We start from the raw sequence: 21629 nt of genomic DNA, 5'->3' as shown, positions 1-21629 counted from the left end.
AAATCTCCAACTTCTCTCTTGGAATACAAAGTAATATATTGTTCCACATGAGTTCATTTTATATCTTCCAATGTGTGTCACAGTGGGATTGTGGGATCATTTTCCATTCAGAAGATAATTAGGCTAATAGAAAAATGCTTTGGGGTGTTTGCTTAATTGGCAGGTGCCTGTCACAGGTAGGCCTGGAGGTTTCTGCTGGTTCATGCCACCTCAACTTAAAGATAATAGAGAGTTGTAAACATCACATCCATATTTTGAAACATTGCTTGAGGAAAGTAAAGGTGGTGTCAATGACATAATGACCATGTTTCTACGATATTAGTTAGATAGAATGAAGGCGCACGCGTTTCCAGCTGAAGCTCCCTTTTGGTTCCACCACCGAACATAGGCTGCACCCTGCAGCTCAGATCTTGACCACTGTTAAACTGCTTGATGATTTTGTAGTTTTTATTCAGCTATGAAGGTTTCTCTTGAAAAGTTTGACGATCCAGGAGATGTTGAGTCCATATCATGCCGATGGATAAAGTTCATAGGTCTTATCATCCCACATTGGATTTCCCTGGAACATAGTATGTTGTTAGAATTAATATAACATTTGTGCAAATGTCCTGGTTAATACATCTTACTGTTGACTTATGAAATCATTAAATTTGTTATTAAGATTAAGACTGTGGAAAACAAAAATCATACATACTTATACAAACAACCATGCCCAACAATTAATTTTTGTTTAAATAAATAATGTAATATGACCCAATTTCCGAACAAAGGATGTCAACAAAACAAAACAACACTTTCAAGTACAGCATGAATCATGTTTGCCCTTATCCTTAAATATGTTACACAACAGGTACAGAGAGGAGCACTAAAATGGAGCCTTTGTGTCCACTTTCTCTTCTCCTGTCTCTTTCACATTGCTTAGCTACATTCATCATGTCCCTGGTGATGTTAGCAAAGATTAAGGGTTGTGCAACAAGGTCCACCAAAGAGCAGAGATTTATAAACTACTTCTTTGCAATGACATCATGATTCTCCCAAATTAAAACAATGGATCATTACTTGTGGAGCTGTAATGTCTGACAATAAAATGTCATAAAATAAATCATTGTTTTGTATGCCAAGAAAAATATCTTTAAAAAGTCATAGTATAGTATGTCATAAAAGTGTCCTAAAAAGTCATAGTATAGTATGTCATTGTTGTGTAAAATGTTGTAAATGTATGCCTAAACAAGTCATGGCAAAGTATGTTGTATAAAATGTATAAAAAAGTTTTAAAAAAAGTCATAAAATCATGAAAAGTATAGTATGCAATAAAAATGCATAGAATGCCAAAAGGCATAATATACTATGCCATGAAAATATCATTAAAAAGCTTTGTATGTAATGTACATCAAAAATAATTTAAAAACTCAAAGTATTGTGTACTATAAAAGGCATAATAAAAAAATCAAATATATGGCAGAAAAGTGTAATTAAAAAGTAATTGTGTGTAGTATCATATATCATCAGAAGTCATAAAAAAAGCAAAGTACAGCATGCCCAAAACATATTAGAAAAAAGTCATAATAAAGTTTGATATAAAAAGGCAAAAAAAAGAGGCACAGTATAGTGTGACATAAAATATTCAGGAAAAAGTCATAGTATAGTATGTTGAAAAAAGACAATATAGTATGTTGAAAAAGTCATAGTATTGTATGTGGAAAAAAGTCAGTATAGTATGTCAAAAAAAGTTATAAAATATGTCATTGTATATGATGGAAAAAGTCATGCTATAGTATAACATAGTATAGCATGGCGAAATGAACGCGTTAACGCAGGATGATTAATTTGTGGATTTAACTAATTTTTAACGCATTAACGCTGCTTACTGGATGGGACTTCGAAGTTTAAAAAAGACAATCAAGTGGCAAGTGTCCAGGCCTTAATTTGGTAACTTAAAACTATTTCCAATTTCCAATAGTTTCTTGGAAAAATCTTGAGCAATGCTGAACATTATAAGTTTCAATTTTTTTTTATTCAAGCAGGATTATTCACATACCCATGATATGGTTGTATTCTGTTATCAGACAAACATATGTTTACAATGAAATCACATAGCAGTATTGATTTGCAATGCCAAATCTTTGTATACCTTTGTATGTCTCAGTCTCTACCTGAAAAGAAACAATCTGTATCAAAAACATATACTGAGAAGCTTTATTTAGTTTAGTTTATTTCATGAACTAAACTGTATTTCACTGGTTCACAAAAGATCTCTGTTTTAAGCCCTGACAAAAATTCCTTTGCTTCTATGTCATATGGGTGGAGAGCCTGCAGTTATCAGGGACTATCTGTCCTCCAACCCACTTTTTCTCAGCCACACCTACAATCCTGCAAGGGGTAAGCATATGTGTGTGCGTGTGAATGTGTGTGCGTCCATGTGTGTGTCATCCACCCCTACAACCGACTGCCAACTGTGACTGAACTGAGCCTGTTTCCTGTTCTACGTGATGAAATACTCACAAAATGACACAACTAAAAATCTCTGCTGACTTTCAGAGAGACTGGGTGTGCCCCTCTGAGATATCTTGGCCCTGCATGCAATTGTGTGTGCTTTCAGACTGGCGTAATAAACCTGTGTGCATTTACAGTTGCCCATTTCTAATATTGCATGTAGGAGTGCACAAAACACGAGGGGTTTTAGATGTTTAACCCAAGCTGAAAATCACACTCTTGTGCCCTCAGAGCTTATCTCCATACCTCTCCTTATTTTGGTCTGCTGGGTGAAATGAATACGTCAGTAGAGAGGCCAAATGCGGTGAGGCTGCTAGCTGATCATTTGTGTGTATGATACATTAACTCTGGCTAACCCAGACGTAAGGGAACCGGCAATCAAAAGCATACACACACACACTCCACCTGACAGTTTGTGTAAGGCAGCTGTGTGCCTATCTTGCTACTCATTAAAATAATCCAGCCTGACTCAAAATAGCAGCCTTTTTCAGTTGGACAATGATGAATAATAACCCACGGTGTCTGATGCTAACAATTAATTGGGCCAATTTCTAGGTAATGAACCAACAGCTGTGTTTGAAAAAGCATTAGCATGCCCATTTATTAATTGATAACTGTCATTTTGTTACTTGTATCCCTTCCTTCCTGTTGTCCATTGCTTGCTGTCTCTACTCTCTCCTTCCCTCACTTCCTGCTGATGTAGAAGTTGGAAACCTGAATCATGCCGTTCTGCTTGTTGCTGTTGGGCAGAAAAACCAGTCTATCAGTGCAACAGCTCTACTCAGCAGCATATGGATTTTCACAACAGTGAATATCACAACATCATCTGAGGACAAGGGGGATCTGGTTTATCAACATTTACTGGCTAAAATGTTGGGCCAAAAAAGTGCTAAAGCAGTTTTCAGCACATCCAGACTGATTACTGCAGAAAATAGATTGGCAGCATATCTTCAGACTAAAGTTGTTTTTAATACATGGCCTGCATCTTTTTATATAATTTGAAGTTTTGAAATGCATTTCTAGTCAACAATTCCACTGTGAATTGATTGCATTGAAATTTAAAGGTGATATTGTGTAATTTTCAGCAGCACAATATTTATTGGCTGTAATCTTGAGTACTGACATTTTGACCTCATCAACGTCCCGGTGATTTGTTAAATAAATCTGCAAAAATTGCCCTTGCTGGTACGTGCCACATGAATCTAAACACCTGTTGCCTCTGATTTAAAACTTGTAGATATCATATGACCTGGGAGAATGCAAATCTAAATAGAAAAAAAATGTTTTTACTGTAGTAGAACTGATTCTAATGAGAAAAATAAGCCTTATTTTCAGCCACCTAAATCTACTGTGCTTATTGCTAGTGGATAAAGTGAGGAAGGCACCTACACTTGTGACTTCAGGCCGCTGAGGAATTTGTCAACGTGATCCTGTGGTATGTCCCCGTCCAGATGAGACAGATAGGTGTAGAGTTCAACAAAGGTGTTGAACGGGATCCTCGCAGCACCGCCCTCCTCGTCCTCTGTCAGGATCTCACAGGCAAACTTCAGAGCACTCATGAGGGTCTGAGAAAGTGTACGCAGAAAAGCACACAGTAGGATTTTGTCAAAAGACCAGATACTCCACAAACACATGCAAATAGGATCACAACTTATATGCATGCACACATGGATGGTTACCAAAACACAGCCTGTGAAACATGACTGCCCTCATGTGGTTAAAGTGTAAACAGCCTCATACACAGCAGCCACAGCCTTCCAGAGGTGTCAAAAGTGCATAGAGACTTTATACTCAAGTAGAAGTACAGAAGTGCTGATTCTGAGTCATCATCTGCAAAGTTCTCCATGTGTAAAGAAAAACTTTAATCTATCTCTACTGCTCTATCTGCAACTTTGAAATAAATGATTGCCTTAAAACCATTGCCAAGATTCAAGGAGTCAGAGAAGGATTTATCTCTGCAGCATGTGGATCTTGATGGGCCTTGAAGTCTGGATCATGGACGTCTGGATTTCGTCTAAATAGTAGAAGACTAGACTGTGAGATGAACAAGAAAAGAGACTCTTTGAGGGTCTCCAGCTGTGTTTGGCCCCACAGTAGGTTTTAAGCCTAATAGGATATGGTATAAAGTGGTGTTCGCATTTATATCTAGCCTTATGTAACATCTCACCCCTCCCAGAGCACTGCAGCCCAGGGCAAAAAACTCCATCCAGTAGATGTCTGAGCCAAAGCTGCCCAGCGACAGCAGGGTCTCCAGCTGATCCATGGGGAAACACAAACCCTTCCATTTCTCCAGTAGTTCCTCCTTGCTGCATGTTTTCCTTGGGGACATCTAAGAGTAAGAGGGGGTTAGGAGAGATGAAGAAAAAAGGAGGTTATCTAGTTTACCAGATAAATAAAAAGAAAAAAAGAAAAATGAGTAATTATTCAGTATTATTTGTTGAAATAAATGTTGGATAATGGGGAATGATGCCGCCATGCATACTAACGATTTCTTTATCGGCAAGATTGTCTTGATTGTCAAACAACAATATACTTATATTTATAGTAGATTTATGGCCATAATGTCAGAATACTTTTCTTTATGTTTGTAAAGAAAACACAGTTTTAAGCTATTTATAACTCAATTATACTAACATTACTGGCATAGAGACAGAAAGAGAGCAGCATTCTGACCGTTGCTTAAGTGTTGGCCTTTAAGGAAATATTAATTATTCTTTTTTTTTAATTAATCCACCAAACCAAGATGCCAGTAGATGCCCCCAGGTGAGATAAAATAGGTTAACAATAATACAAAACTTAAATGATTCACATGGGGAAACACTGTCTCTGCAACATGCAGATACGCATAAAAAAAGAATACACGTGCAAGCAAATATGGATATTAAACTTAATGTAACTAATAATAACAACACATAACAGTAATAAATAACAGAATGCAGCCTGCCGAGGGCATGCAGTTTTAAAATTGTAGAGCACACTGGAAAATATGCAAGATATTGCCTTTTATCCAACAGCATGAAGCCAACGATTATGGGATCAGTTCTATAAGGTGTGGTCATGCTGTGGAGAAAGTACCTGTTTATGGAGAGTCTTTAGTAGACCTGGAGTCAGCCCAGTGTCTGTCTTCTGGGTGGCATCATGCATCTCCACCCGATCCTTGATAGGCAAAGGTTCCTCTTTAGACAGCGCACTGAAGTACCTGGGCAAGGATACACACATGCATTATTACTATATATATATATATATATATATATATATATATATACACACACACACACACGATGGTTTGGCTTTCAGCATCTCAGAAAAGCGTCAGAGCCTGGTGTTACTTTAATAGCATATAAACATCTTGTAACCCAGGAGACATTTGAATTGTTTTTTGTTTCACCATATGGCTCACTTTATTGTCGTTTGCTGTAAACACTGCCAAGCTACATTGGCCAATAAAATAACAGATGATATGACAGTCCTTAGGGGTACAAAAACATATGCTTTATATTTAAATTAGTTCCAGTACTTTTACTTTGTTAGGGATAGTTTAACCACTGCGGTAACACGGAACCCCCTGACATCCAATTATAGTCAGTCAATGCAAAGATGGGAGATGCAAAGGTGAAAAGGCCCTGCCTTTCCATATAATGGTGCCTTCAGACACTATTTACAGTATTGTTAAAGAGACTGAAATAAAATGTCATCACATGTATCCCTTCCCTCCACCAAACCACCATGACAGAGATGGACACTTACGCTGCAGACCACTGCAGTAAATCCCGAGGCTGTGTACGGATGGCTGCCTTGGTGAACTGTTTGAGGATGTCTGGCAGCTGGGGAGGGATGTTGATTTGCTGGGCACAGTACATTGTGTCTGGAAGAGGCATGGCTGCAATATAAAACATTGCAATATAGTCCAATTAGCAGAGATGAATTCTAGCGGCTAGCATATCTGAGAGAAAAGAAAGTGGCAGCTTCTTGGCCACTTAAAACTACCCACAATGTAAATAACCACACCAATGACATGCCATTTCAATGCTTTCTTTTATTTAGCAATCCAATGTTGCTGTTAAACTAAGTTTGAAAGCGGAGGTAAAGACCGTGACAGCAACACGTGGCAAAGAGTTACAAGGTTACAACGCTACAGGTATTCATGCTTTTACTACACATATTATTATCAAATACATAACTGTATGATTGCACTAGCGTTGTCGAAGCTCCCGTTCATACCTGATTGGATACGTTAACGGAGAAATACGGCAAGGGAGTATATTGTTAAAGTTGTCTCTGAATCTGCCATTAATCTCCCAAAATGTGTAGCCCACATAGCGTTTTACAGTAAGTAAGAATAAGATGTAACATATGTTTGTGCCCTAAATGTAGCTCAAAAGCTGAGAAGTGGTAGCAACGGGTCAAGACAGCAATTCTGTGTTGACGATGCATTTCTACTTTTTGTTATGCAGTTGTGTTCAGGACGTGACTCTGCATGAATATTTTGAAGCAGATCGGAGAAGAAACGGAATAACCGAATTTATTATTATAGTAACGGCTTATTTGTTCCATTGATTTAAGTCAATTTATAAAGCTTACGTCAATAACGCAACTCAATATTCCTTAACCTTATGCTAAAGTTGCAAATATCGGGAGTTTTTTTTATGATTAATTTTAACTAATTAATTTTATGATTAATTTTAATTAATTTTAACTGCAAAAGCTGTAACGTTACCTGGATTGTTGAATGATGAATATTAAAAAACGCCAAATGTTAAATACGGTTGGCTAGCTCAAATAATGTTAATGTAAACCTAGCTAACACTCGAGCAGTGTATTGCTTGCAGCGTCGTCGCATAGCAACGGCCTTCTTCTTCTTCTCTTCCAAGGGTAGATGTAATACCTCGTGAAGTGCACCAGCGTCCCCTTCTGCTTAGGGTTTTCAGGAAGGAAAATTCACTTTTCCAACTGTGTTCGACATAAAATGACAATAATTGCGGGTTACTGATACCACTTAAAACACATGGACTCCTATAGACACTGTTTGGGGCAATCACAAGGCAGTTTAATTCATAACATAGATGTCTCACGACATATGGACAGCTTTGACTCATGCTGACAGTAGAATTGTTACCGATTAAAGAAAGACAATTGAATTTTATTTGATACATATTTGATACCTTTTTGGAGAATGACATGATTGTCCCGTTTTCTTTGGTACAACTTTCAAGTTATACCAAAGTTTAAGTTGTGCAATAGCGAGGAAAATATAAAGGACACTATGGTAATGATGACATAATCTGTACCATAAAAGTGGTATAAATTGTTGCAATAATGAAGGTGTTTCCATTGTCAGATTTAGGTACTGTATACTGTCCCCAATCAGGTGATCCATTCTGACAGACGCATAACAACAGACACCATTCTGTGTCAATACACACATTTATTGAAGTGTTGCCAAAAACAGGCAAAATATCATATTGAAGATTTTATTATTAAACAGCTTCTTGAAAATACAGGTTTACACAGAATGTGATTGGAAAATAATAGTACAACTACAAGTATTTGATAAACATAAATGGACAATTTAAAAAAAGCAGAATATCCCCCAACCATACCAGACACTCAGAAGAACTCAGCAACTATGACAGACCAGAAAGACAAAATGCATACTTGTGCAATAAGCACACATGCACATTCACACAATCACTGTCAGGTCTGACAAGAGTAGCTAGAATCTACTTTTCAACTCGCTTTCAGATCCAACTTAACATTTAATGGGGCCATGGAACACAAACACAGCGTTTACTCTCCCAAGTTCTAACATTTGGGCAAACTAAATGTGTCTTAAAAGTCATTATTAAACAAAGATAAGGATGGACTCTAGCAAAAACAACAGAGGTTATGTGGACTAGATAATGGACTATCCCAAGGTGTTAGTCCCCTTTTTACCCCTCCCGAATGTCATCTCTCGCTTCACTTGATAGAAAAATAAAACTGTTCTTCCCCAAAAACCCACCCTGGACATTCTCCTGTGCCTAAAAAAGCTTTCTAGGATCGAATAATACTCCTGATTGACACCTTCGGCAGGGACCAAACTGTTCCAAACCAACTATAACCTAGGCTTCGTTCCCTTTACGTTATCTTACTCTTCGCTGGACGACGATCATTTGAGAGGCGTTCAAGTGCAGTTTGACAGTATGTGTAACTCAATGGAACCAACTGTGCTGTCCACCTCAAAAGCACAAAAGCATATTGATCTTGTATACTATTCAGACAAAAACAATTTCTCACAGATAACTGAACTTGTAATTGTCTCAGCTATATCCATGGCTAGCATTCCCAAAAGCATTGTTACAGCTACAAATTATAGTGTGCAGCTGGGATTTTGAGTCTACGCAAATGGACAAACTCATGTTTAAAATCACGCAAACACCATTTTAACTTTTTGTATCAAATAACGGGTAATATCTGCTCAGGATTTTGCAATTTGGAATCAAATTAAATGGAATCAAATCAGTGGAGGATACAGACCATTTGAAAGATCATGCTCGTTTGTCAATGAGATTTTTTATTGAGTGTAAACCCCTATGTGATGTATTATTCTGCATTGCTGTTTTATGGTGGATTCAATCCCAACACAGATGATTTCCTCAGATTTCCATTTTCTTTGTTTCGTAGCTGGATACTGAACTTATATGCTTTTGGGAGACCAGGCCTTACCCGCTTAAAACCCCACGCTGGTCAGTCACAGGGTTTTTCTTTTTCCTTGGTTCTATCTCTTGCCCCTTTTATTACCAGCAGGGGGTTTCTTGAGTTGGAGAAGGGGTGCTGCGCCGAAGCCTGCAGCAGCTGGGTTCGACACGCCAAAGGTCAGGCCAGCCGAGGGGTTGAGCCCAGGGTTACTGAAGTTAAAGCCTGAGCTGCTGCTGCTACCAAAACCTAGAAAAGCAAGAGACAGTGGACATGGGACAAAAGAAGAACATAATAAATGTCAGAGAAAACAAAAGTAACGGCGCAAATAAAAGATACAAATAAAGGGTGTCAAAATGAAATACGGCATAAGTTGTGAACAGATTTGTCCACCTGTTGAAAAACCCCACATTCACAATATGTATGCCAGCACACTTGCATAAAAGGCTTACTAGTCTAGGATAATGTTGTCGACAAAGCCTACTTTCAGCAGAGGAAACCAAATCAAATCAAATTCAGGAACTGTAGTTGTACTTCTACAACTACTTCTGTAATGACACACAACTGTACTTGTAGTTGTGTGTCATTTTTTGGGGGGCTGGGTGTGAAGGGGGTATAAAGAGTACGTATGTACCTGCACTGAGACTGCCTCCTGTGGGCTTACTGGTGGAGAAGGCAAAAGAAGACCCCCCAGTCCCCACCCCACCAAATCCTGGCCCACCACCAAAACCTGTGGGAGAGAGTGACATGGAAGTCAGTTTGGTCTAAGGACACAGCCTATACTAACAATGGATACAATCAATCTGTGTCAAATCAGATAGAGGGTTTTGTTTAAATTTCAAATTAAGTTAAAAAAAAATGGATGTATATGCCACCTGAAACCAACCAGCTCTAATTTTTTTTTTTAATGAGGCAACAAATTACAACACGTAATAACATCTATTAATTATTCTTTTTTAAGATTAAGTATGGAAATATTCACATGTATATACTATGGGGGACTGCTTAGTCTGTGCCCCTATCAAATTCCCAGGGGTAAAACACTATGAAAAGCTCAAAATTCAAATGTGTCAAATAGCATATACCTAAATGTTGAACAAAAGCTAAAATGTAAAGAAAACCCTCCATCTAATTTGAAGAGAATTACCCATATGCAAATGCCCCAACTTAAACAACTTCAATTAAGCACAGCTTAATTTCTTAACAGTACTCGTAGAACACTGCATGGCAAAGCCAAGGCCAAAGGGAGAAAAACGACATGAGAAAGCTTTTTCCAACCAAACACACCAACTACGAGGGAACACACCAACTTCATGTGCGTTCAGACCACTCGATCCCCCACTGCCAAGTTACTCGGCCAAGTGGAATCACAAGCTGACATCCAAAAAGGTAGAACATTACTTCAGTCCAGCAGACTGGTGAATTGATCTGGCCACATCTCTCCTCATTAAGCAAAGAAATTGTCACATGTAAAAGACTTGTGGCAAGTGGTTGCTCAGCTTACATGTGGTGTGAACGCACTGGACCTCTTGTGCAGGGAAGAACAGAACAGAAAAAAAAAAAAGAAAAACTGCCGCGCTTTAACCACACCAGTCTCTCTCTCTCTCTCTCACACACTCACACACTCACACACACACACACACACACACACACACACACACACACACACACACACACACACACACACACACACACACACACACACACACACACACACACACACACACACACACACACACACACACACACACACACACACACACACACACACACACACACACACACACACACACACACACACACACACACACACACACACACACACACACACACACACACACACACACACACACACACACACACACACACACACAATACAGGAGAACACAAAGACCTCAAACAAAAAGGCTGCTTGGCAAAAGCTAGGAGGCATCAGGGAAATGGTAAACTGTACAACAAAAGGGAGAAGTAAGTTTTAAAATGCAGAGGTAATACCTCCAAGGGTAGAAGAGCCCAAGCTAGTGCCCACTGCCGAGGCAAAGGGATTTCCAAACCCTGCCCCCAAGGGTGCATGGGTCCCTAAGGCAGAGAGAGAGAGAGAGCATATGCTTTACTCCTCTTACTGCATTTTGTGTGCGTGGTTCAGGTAAAAAAAAAAAAAACTCAATGTGTCGGTATTCAATACCCCATTTTAAAGTTCTTAAATGCAAGAACAAAATCAATAGCTTGTAAAAGAGACATCTGACATAGTGGTTGTATTTGTAGGGACATCACAAGACTGCAGGAACCAAGTAATCCATACAACAGTAATGCTTGAGAAACAATACTACAGTGTAACTGGGGAAAGAGAAAATGCACCATGCTTTTACAAGTGAAGTGCACAAGTAGCCTATATATGTACTTTATGACTATAACAGTTCAGCTAATCAGTGGTACAAGTCACATTGCTGAAAAACTGGATACATGCTGCTAGTTCTTTCACTCAGAAACTTGTCGACCTGTTATTTCTTTTCCCACTATGTGATTTATTTTATGTAATCAGATTTTGTAAGGCTTCCAATTAGTCTGCATTGTTAAAAGAACTTCAGTCGAAAAGAAACAAGGACAAAAGTTTCTTTGTTTAAAAATGGATTTATTGTCAATTTAATATGCAATTCCACTTACATAAAACACAAACAAACAGAACAGAATTGATTGTTAATTGCTAACTGCTACTGCATTTGACAAGTTTCCAAATTTTCAAGATTTCTGAGAGTGAATGAACTAGCATATGCCAAAAATGCATCACACAATTATTGAATATAGCTTAAAAAGGCACACCATATTATATATTAAATATACTGTATCAACAGGCATTGGTTATATACGTTTAAACACATTCATCTACAAGTAAAAGCACTCGAGATTTAGATAAGAAAGGTGAATTTGGCATCTACGACCGCCTCAGTGTAAACTGGTTAAAAAAAGAAAAGAAAAGAAAACTCAGTGATATGTTACAGTTTGGAAGTCAATGTGGTCAAGTTTCAGGCCATCCTTCCAACAGGAATCGAATGACTGTCCACGGTTTGTGTTTGAACACTTTTCACCAGTGTATCCTTAGACGTAATAGCCATATTCTTGGTGCTTGTTTTCTAAACACAAAAGCTGCACTTTTGATAAATGTATACATGATAGCAAGCTACAGACCACTTTTCTTTAGTTTGTAGCTTGTGATCAAGTCTGACCTAGGTGAGGTGACTTGTTAAGATGATGTAAGAGATTCAGTCTAGTTTTCAGATAAGCTTTAGCAAATGTATAGCTTGTCAGAGGTCACAAAGACCCCTAAAAACACAACTTGCAACAGAAATACCACCAGAAGCCACCACAAAAAGCACAACGTAAGCATATGATAAATGGTCAAACGTAAATTATTAAGAAAAAACATTCAAAACAGTCTGTGACAGCCACTCGAGAATATAAAAACAGACCCTTATCTGCGATATTGGGACCCATTTCAGGGAACTGCTGTGCTGAAGCTCAACATCACAGAGAAAATGAAGGATACCATATGCACAATTCTGAATCATTATTGAGTTTCAGAATAACTCACGTCAAGGTTAAGCACTGTATGCAAATTGTTACTGTGCCAACCATCCACCAAAAAGTAAAAAACTTCACATTTTAATTCCTTCCGTAATGGCATTCAAGAAAATCCAGCAGTCGGATATTAAGATACCCAACATACAAGAATAAGGAGGCTAAATTTCCACTATCACCTTCTAGGTCCCAACAGCTTTGACGGACCAATAATTATCACATATTTTAAATCTCCATTGTTGTGCCAAGTACGTCTGTAGAGATGTGGAAGACTGAGGTAAAGTGGAAGCTAAATTACTTGGGAGTCTAGCAAACAGATGCCCAGCTTGGCCCAAAACTGGATCTCAATCCTACAAAAAGGTGTCAAACGGAGGACTGGAATGTCCAAAGCAGCAGTTTCTCTCTCTAAACGCAGCAGCTGCATCAAGAAAGAATCAACTAGGTTGGGTTCTCCAAGCACCACTTTAACTAGCAGCAATATAAAGATATGTGACAGAGAGGGAACCGACCAGTTTACATGAACATTGTCATCCTCATTCTTCTTCAGAGGGTCAACATGCTATGCTCTCACCAGTATCTCAATCAATATAACTCAATATCAAGCAAGACTGGATCCTTTCACCATAGAATGGTAGGAAATAACAAGAAAGAGATGTGGATTTACAACATGACGACACTGAACAGTTTTATTTAGTTTGGCACCAATGTGTCTTACTGGTACTGAAGGACCAGTGTGAGCAGCAAAAATGATTTTTCTCCTCTGAACTACCAAATAAACTGGTCTCGATCAATGGAAATCAAACTAACGAGAATGTTAATTTTCTATGAAAGTTTCCCAAGAAACTTCTCTAGGCAAACGGTCCGCAAAAAGTACCACCAACTTGAATAAAATACCTGAAACAGTGACAACTTGGCAACAGCACTTTAAGTCTACATTTTCTTTGAAGTGAATGTGAAATGATCCAGCCCTCTTACACCGACAGTAAGCCCTTACGTGAAATAACTTAAACCAACCAACAGTGGCATGGCCCCATCCAGCCAAACCAAGCAAATGCAGTGTTAAACAGTGACCGTTTTTGCCCCTGTTGACTATCCATATCTTAAATGAACCTTCAACATTCCAATCAACTTAATACTTGATACTGAACACACCAGTTCATTTAGGCTATTTTATAAAGTCATCAGTGTCACTTCCACGTTTAGACAGACTAAGTGCAGTAATGGAAAGACAGTATCTTAGCTTAGTTCAGGTAATTAAATAGGTTATATTTTCAGCCCTGAGTCTTTTGGCACCTTTCGCCTTGTGTCCATTGAGTATACGGGTCAAACAAGAACTCGCCTGAAGTCAGCACCACCCAGCTGCATGGTCTTAGTTTTAAGTGCTGTGATACTGGCCACTGTCACTATGCCATTCCAACAACAGACTAAGTTACACACACAAACAAAAAAATAAAATAGAAATAAATAGGTGAATAAATACTGAAGAGTTCAAGACAACCACTTGTGATTAGGTTTAGTCTATGAAATGAGTCTAATACTAGTGAATAACCACTATTTGGTAACAAAAATGGGAAACCTGCTAAATATTATCATTGACATTAAAAGGCAATCTTGTAATCTAGTACCCAACCCTGGGGTTAATTAATTTGCAAAGCTATGAGTTAGAAATAAGTTACAGCACGATGCAGTCTTTTTAGACAGCTAGCACACCCAGAAAAGAGGGGTTACAATAAACAAATTATCAGAAATGTATTTGGCTTTCTATTAAATAAAAATGAAAAAGCAACAAAATCTTCAGCAGGCACCAAGGTAGTGTGCACTTCTACCACATACGTGGAGGTAACCTACTGTGGCAATAGGACTTGTTTGAGAAGGGCTGTTTTTTGTTTTGTTTTTGCTGCAAATTGGAATTAAACAATGGATTGGTAAAATATGCCCATCCCTACTTTGCACTTACTTAAATAGGATAGATGATCAATGTGTGGCTAACAATTGGCAATTATCGGATTTGATGGCAGTCAAAGCAGAATTGATTTTTTTGTGAAAACAAGAAGGCAGAAATTTGTAAATTAAAAAAAAAAACAAGCTGAAATTTCTGTAACTTTGCATGTGAGAATGTTTAAACCATGCTGCCCCATCCAATTAAAATATTGCTTTCAAACTTTTAAATTCTATCTCAACAAAAGTTTACAAGACAGAAAATAACCTGCAGAACCATGCTAATATACGTAGTAGCTTAGTTTGTTCATAGTATTTGAGTGCCCTGATACGCCAGTAAAATGGCCTACAAACCAAAGCCTACAAAAAAGGCTGAACTTTTGTTTCACACCTCAGAGATGTAGCAACAACAAGTATGGGCACTACTCTTAACATAGTTGTAAAATGTTTTTAAAAAGTGACTGTGTGCCATTCAGTGTTGACGTGATTGAAACAATATGACCTGCTTTATTAGGTATTTACGGCATTAGTGTGTGGGGTTATTAAAGTATTTTTGGGATACATAAATCGTCATGCCCTAAAAAAAAGGTCAATTTCCCAACACTTCTGACACAATCTGTGAGTAAGCAGTATGTGTAATAAAAAAAGATCAGTCTTCACCTGTCTGCTTATGCTGGATAATACGTGTTACTGTGTAGAATAATCTTTATAAACATTTGTTTTCACTGGCAGAAGATGGAAGTAATTTAACATCTGTATGATAGTTGACATTAAGGGAATACATCTGTTTTTTATTAATAAACAGGACTGTCTTTTTTTAAATACAAGTTGATGTAGACCTTTAGTTTAACTACTGAGAGTATGGTTGCTTATAAATATGGGTCTTCGTTTAAACTGGGCCTACTACTGTTAAGACCCCGAACAAGAGAAACTCCATGCTTGAAAGTACAATGGCAATACATTCTTTGTATACATTTTGTTCTGAAAAATGTTCAACAGTCCGGTATTTTCAGTGAAGTAAGCTGATGCCATTTGGCGTCTGATCAATTTGAGCTTCCATACCTCTCGACAGTTGGACTGCAGAGGGTAGGAGCTACATTCTGATACATTTATACCATATACACCAACTGATCACCCGGAGACAATCTGAACACAACATAAAAAAACGACAGACGTCTGAATGTGTAATCGTTGAGACAATGTTTTCTAAGTATATCTAAATCACACAGCAAGTCTAATGCTTCTAATCCATTCACATGACAACCTTCATTGAGTAGGTTAATTTCAAGTATCCGTTCAATAAGCAGAGCCCTAACTCAAATAAAATGTAGAAGCTCCATTTATAACTTCAAGATTCACGCGAGTACAACAGAGCGGTGGACTTTTTCCTCTCATTATATCATTTCCTCAGTAATGTCAGCCTCGTAAACCTGCTCTAACATACTTTTAGAGAGGGCACAGAAATTAGGTAAAATAAGTTATTATATGCTTGGTATTACTGAAAGAATTTGTGCGACATTTGTCTGTTTTGATTTTTTTGTTTAAGTATAACAAGAGGGTAAGGCAGCACAAAGGTTTCCTGTCGGAGTTTAGCAACAGATGTCTCTTATCTCTGCCTTCCTCGAGACGTTCTTTCATTAGAAAAGTACAGACACAATAGCTTGGCACCAGCAAAGGCTTTTTTGTTTTTAATTGGTTCTAGTCATCCTCTGTCCCTGTTTGACCTTTTACTCCCATGATTGCCTCATTTTAAAAAAAACACACTTATCCCGTCCTCGCCAAAACATCTGCCTCTCCAATCCCTCTTTCATTTTAAGGTGAGGAGGAAAACTTTCTAGAACTTGTAGGCAGTCAGACCTGGAGTTGGCTGCTGTTGCTGGGTCAACGTGGCTGCCATGGCAACGGCTGCAGCATTGGGCACACTGGAGAATGGGGCGGGTCCAGTCGTGACTCGCGGCGTACTCTGCCACTTCCTATTGGATGCCCGCTTGGATTCAAAGACGTCTGTCGAGTCTTCTAAGAAGGCCCGACGGTAGGAAAGGTACTGGTGCTTCAAGATCTATGATAGGAGACATAAACAACAGGGACAGACCAAAACAAGAATGGAATTAACGTGTTGTGCACACATTTTAAATTACAGACCCATCTGGACCATCCTTTTGTAAACATGATCATATTATCACAATACTACCTTATCACACAGCATTACACATTATTTAATACATTTAAAAAAAAAAAGAAAGTTGATGAGAGTATTAATCATTTTCAGACAAAGCTAGAGGAAATCAACTGACCTTGACATTCTCATGAACAGACTGGAGCTGGGCAGCCTGTGCAACAAATGTCTGGTACAACTTCTGCATGGCCATGGTCAGGTCTGGAAACAGACAAGAGTGCAGTGTTTGAGGTGTGTCAATACAAAGATGAGAGGGAGGTCACAAAAAATAATGATCAGCAAAGGTCAGAAAACTGGAACAAAGTGTATATTTTGACTATAGATTTGATCAGCTTTAATGTTAATTTAAAATATGTTAATTCATGCCAATTCAAAACACATGACAAAACACACACTCCCAAATTTTTGTTAAAAGTCCAGACAAATGTCCACTTACCCTGAGGGGTGATGTGGGAGCCGCTGCTCTGCGTTGTCAAGTGGTTCTCAAGTTCTTCTATCTGCTGTCGGTACTGCTGCAACTGCACCTCAAACTGCTCTACCAAGCTACGGAAATAACTACACACAGAAAAATGACACATATTACTTTGTCGAATCCATGAGGTGATGAAAACTGATGTATAGAATATGATATAGAGAAAACACCTGAGAGACTAGCGAAAGAGGGGTTTACTGGCTTTACATGCCAAGAAGCTACCAGCTGAACTAAAGCGCACACCCCTTTGATTTGCTTAAGCACTACTATCTGGTGGCTTACTTACTCTGATGGAGCAGTGTTCTCATGCTGAAGTCCAGGAGGAGTCTTTTGTGTACGCAGTGCTATGTCAGCATTTTTCAGCTCCTTAAAAATAAAAAGGAGAAGAAGAGGAAAGTTAAAGACATTTTATATACATTAAGGATTCCATCTCTGTCTTGGAGATCGCTTTCCACATTTTGAGTTCACGAGGTGTGAGTAACAGACAAGGCCAATAACCGAACCAATTCATTACAGTTCCTCTCATTTCAAGTCCCATTTGCTTTATATATACAGTATATATACCCATCTTTCTGCATCAATATCACAAACCCACCCGATCCCTCTTGAAACTCGTTGTGTGACATTGTCCCATTTACATTGCTTTGTGAGTGTGAATTTTGCCATGTCATCACGATTCATATGCAAATACAACTAATGCGTTTATGATTGATTATTAACTACAGAACAAGTTATGCATTCAAAATGTTATTTAAGTAAAATATATAATATACTTCAAGTACCAAAGCCAAATAAAGCCTAATCTTTATGCAGAATGATTAGGCTACGTCGACCCACCATAGTTTTACAGTGACCTCTAACATATGTCTAATATATGACCTCTCACACTTGGGCTTGTTTGTGCTGATGTACTGTTTTTACCTGAGCTGTCTCCAACTTTAGCTTGTCAATTGCCAAAGCTTGGCGCTGTAGACCGCTAGCACTGACAGAGAGAAGCTGTTTGAGGCTCTTGATGTCATCTTGGACTTTAGAAATGGCCTTAGATGACATCCTGCTGATGTCCTCTTGAACCTGTTTCTGGTCTTTCACAAATTTTCTATTAAAAATAGAGGAAGAGAATGTTTTACTCAACACAAAAATATTTTCCAGCAAACATCATCGGTGCACTAGTAATAGTATATTTTAATTCAAAGTGAATTATGGATTTTACATTGCTATTGGCCAGCACTTGGGAAAACTCCTAAAAAGCCATATAAATAGAGGTCATCCTTTATGATTATAGGATCCTTCTAGCCATGTTTACAACACACAAACCAAATGAGTCACATCTCCTTTAGAACAATAATACACGTTTGCATCTTTAAACAAATATGATGCAATCCTCCCAAGCAATGTGCCCAGGCGCGTGGATCAAATTATGAGACATATATAGACACACATACAACAACACTTACTGGAAGTTCTCGACATCCTGACATATAACTGGGGGCAGGTTCTCATCTTTCAAAGCCTTACTGTCCCTGAGGGAGAAGGAGAGAGTGTTTATCAATAAAACAAAGCAAATCTTGCTCATGCAAATCTTACATATACACAACAGTATTGGTAGCCAAAAAATAACCACCCGTTATGTTCTTAACATGACTTACTTTGCATTGGCTCCAGATGATGTGTCACTCTTACTCTCAGAGGAAGTACTGAAGTCAACACCTCCCAAGCCAATACTTGGGGCAGGAGCCGCTGATGCTGCTGTGGAGGCAGCCAACAGAGAACCCAAAGTTAACCCAGTTACTCCTCCAAGAGTGGCCTGACCCAATCCTGCAACACAAGGTAAACATATACAGTAAGTTATAACAAAGTGCAATCTTGTCGAGTTCGAGAACTACCTCTAAAATAGTCCTTGGTTAAGATGGTTAAATCACACAATCACAAAATGCAGTTATAACAGTTTAAAACAATGCTGTCCTCATTGAAAATCAGAAGTCATAGCACTGTGAAAAGGTCAACACTTAATTGCCTATGCACTGACCAAAAAGATATAATACACAAAAACCCTTAATTTTGCCATTGTGCTGAGCTTCACCATTTCTGTGCATGTGGACAAGCTCAGGTTGTCAGTTTGCATCTCACCTGTAGACAAAGTGTTGGAGAATAGACTCCCGCCCAGTGCTGGGCCTAATGTGGATGCTGCTGCTGCGGTGGTTGTTGTTGCGCCACCTAGGCCAAGGGCGAAACCTGCTGTTGCAGGCTGCTGTGGAGCTGTGGCTGTCAGGACAGAGCCAAAAGATAAACCTGCTGTTGGGGCGGTGGAAGCGGCGGTGAGGGAGAATGGTGTTGCTGAGGCGGTGGGCTTGTTGAAGGCCAAGCTAAAGCCAGTGGCTGCAGCTGTAGCGGCTGGAGCACCTGAGAGAATGCATATGTAGAAGTCAAGGTTAGAACCCGTTTCCATTATCTTTCCAATATCTAACTTTAAAAATATCAGAGAAAGACAAACATACCTAATGTAAGGCCTGCAGTGGGTGCAACAGCATCTAAAAAGAGAACAACATCACAAAATAAGGTGTGTGTCTACAGCAAGCAGACATGTTAAATACATATGAATTCATGTCAGTTTGTCATGGGCATTGTTTTTGTAATCGGTGAGAAATCATTACTTGAGGCAGGTGTGTTGAAAGAGAATCCCGTTGTAGGTAATCCCGTAGGTTTCTGACCAAAGAGACTGCCTCCCAGACCAAGAGATGGGGTTGTGCTGGTGGCGGCAAGGGTTGTAGCAGCTGTACCAAGAGCAGCTCCAATAGAGAAGCCACCAGTATTGGCAACAGGTGCACTAATGAGGCAAAATGCAGTAAATTCAGTCACATGATCACGGTTCTTCCATGATACTAGAGTCAAGAAGAACTTTAAGAAGCAAGAGATAATGTGTCACAGTAATGCAAATAGTTTCTTTTTCTAATAAAAGTTTGTAGAAAATAGAAGGATGTCAATTCTAGGGAGATGCCCTCCAGCATTTAACTTATTTGCAACAAACCTGCAGTTTGTTAAGAGTGAAAGTGAAAGCTGTGATACATTACAATTGCTTATGCTAAAAATGACTAAAGTACACAACAAACAGACAGCTTGATTCATCCCGCAATGGGAAATCGCAGCGTTACAGCAGTAATTAATTGGACAATCGATTAGTTGATTCTATTGCAAGATAGCTAACGTTATACCAAGCAACAACTTATACTCCCATATTAGCGTTCTTCACAATGTAGCTTTACGATACGTCCAGCAACTCAGGCAATGTCAATATTGTAAAGCCCAAGTTGTGTTACATGCTAACGTCAGGTCAAGTGAGGCTATGCTAACATTAGCTAAATCGGCTAGTAGAAATATGCAATTACCTGGCTGCGGCCCCAAATGCGAATCCCCCACCAGTGTTGGTGGAACCAAGAGTCCCTGCTCCGAAGTTAAAGCCAGACATGTCGTCTTAAGAGGCACACATTCAAGACGAACTAGATCTGGACTTCAGCCTGTCATGAAGACGCTCAGCGAGCAACCCAGCAAACACGCTAGGTAACGTTAGCTCTGAAAGATGCCCGCGTGAGGGCCAAATCCGCGATCTTGCCTTTTCTCAAAACACAATACAAAAATGTCGGTTTTCCGAAATCACACTACCGTTACATCTGCAGCGCGTCATCTGTTTTTGTATCGCTTTCTTTTGTTTTTAGATGTTTAAAACCGCCAATTATCGCAGGCTGAATTCTCGCATGGTGTTGCTTTTCCTATTCCCCGCCTGGTATTTCACCGAAGGATATTGCATTTCGGGTAATGTTTTTTTCAACTACATTTCCCATCGTCCGTGTTGCTGTTTTTGTGTCGCGTGATGGCTCGCACATGCGCAAGGTGCAAGCCAGTGTCGTTGTTACCATGGTTGTTACAACATGCCGACGTTTACAAAAACTTCCCGACTTTACTTTCAAAATAAAAGCTAGATTTAAACGCTATCAGTTAACACCCTTATTTGCAAAATAATTCAAACACTATCTGCGCAATGATCTCCCCTGTGACGCCGACATTCTTTTTCAGTCATTTTGTGCTACTTGTCAGTTTCTGAAATATGGCCATAAATGGTCCAATTTGTTTTCTGAATCATCTGTTTGTTATTCTATTGGCTTTACTTTTTGTCCTTTCTTGTTGTTGCTGGATATAAACTATCGAAAAGTTATACTGCAAATATATCATGATTGACATTGCCGTATATTTCATATAAATACCTTTACAATAAGCAACATTTTCATGCCACTTACTTTAAAGTTT

General features: G+C 38.8%; 2 protein-coding genes across 6 annotated transcripts; both read right to left on the bottom strand.

Moving 5' to 3' along the window:
- Positions 1-2: 2 nt before the first annotated feature.
- ropn1l (rhophilin associated tail protein 1-like) lies at positions 3-7330 on the bottom strand. 2 transcript variants are annotated; one of them, XM_084033624.1, is made up of 6 exons: positions 7211-7330; positions 6241-6373; positions 5569-5692; positions 4661-4822; positions 3883-4058; positions 3-559 (listed from the first exon to the last, which is right to left on the bottom strand). In XM_084033624.1, the coding sequence occupies exons 2-6, from the start codon at positions 6369-6371 to the stop codon at positions 448-450; spliced, it is 705 nt and encodes a 234-aa protein (XP_083889750.1). In that variant the 5' UTR covers positions 6372-6373; positions 7211-7330; the 3' UTR covers positions 3-447. The 2 variants fall into 2 exon arrangements, with proteins under 2 accessions (XP_083889750.1, XP_083889751.1); XM_084033625.1 differs by lacking the exon at positions 3-559 and adding an exon at positions 2786-3232.
- Positions 7331-7950: 620 nt separating this feature from the next.
- nup58 (nucleoporin 58) lies at positions 7951-21117 on the bottom strand. Of its 4 annotated transcripts, XM_084033240.1 has the most exons (14): positions 20714-21117; positions 19982-20154; positions 19826-19858; positions 19458-19730; positions 18977-19145; positions 18785-18850; positions 18252-18426; positions 17617-17696; positions 17295-17413; positions 16977-17059; positions 16540-16741; positions 11164-11247; positions 9803-9898; positions 7951-9417 (listed from the first exon to the last, which is right to left on the bottom strand). In XM_084033240.1, exons 1-14 carry the CDS (start codon positions 20791-20793, stop codon positions 9251-9253), a joined length of 1800 nt encoding a protein of 599 aa, XP_083889366.1. In that variant the 5' UTR covers positions 20794-21117; the 3' UTR covers positions 7951-9250. The 4 variants fall into 4 exon arrangements, with proteins under 4 accessions (XP_083889366.1, XP_083889368.1, XP_083889367.1 ...); XM_084033242.1 differs by lacking the exon at positions 9803-9898; XM_084033241.1 differs by lacking the exon at positions 11164-11247.
- Positions 21118-21629: the final 512 nt, after the last annotated feature.

This window comes from Eutrigla gurnardus, assembly GCF_963514095.1.
Source record: "Eutrigla gurnardus genome assembly, chromosome: 18".
NCBI lineage: Eukaryota > Metazoa > Chordata > Actinopteri > Perciformes > Triglidae > Eutrigla > Eutrigla gurnardus.
This window is presented reverse-complemented; position numbering and strand designations above follow the sequence as displayed.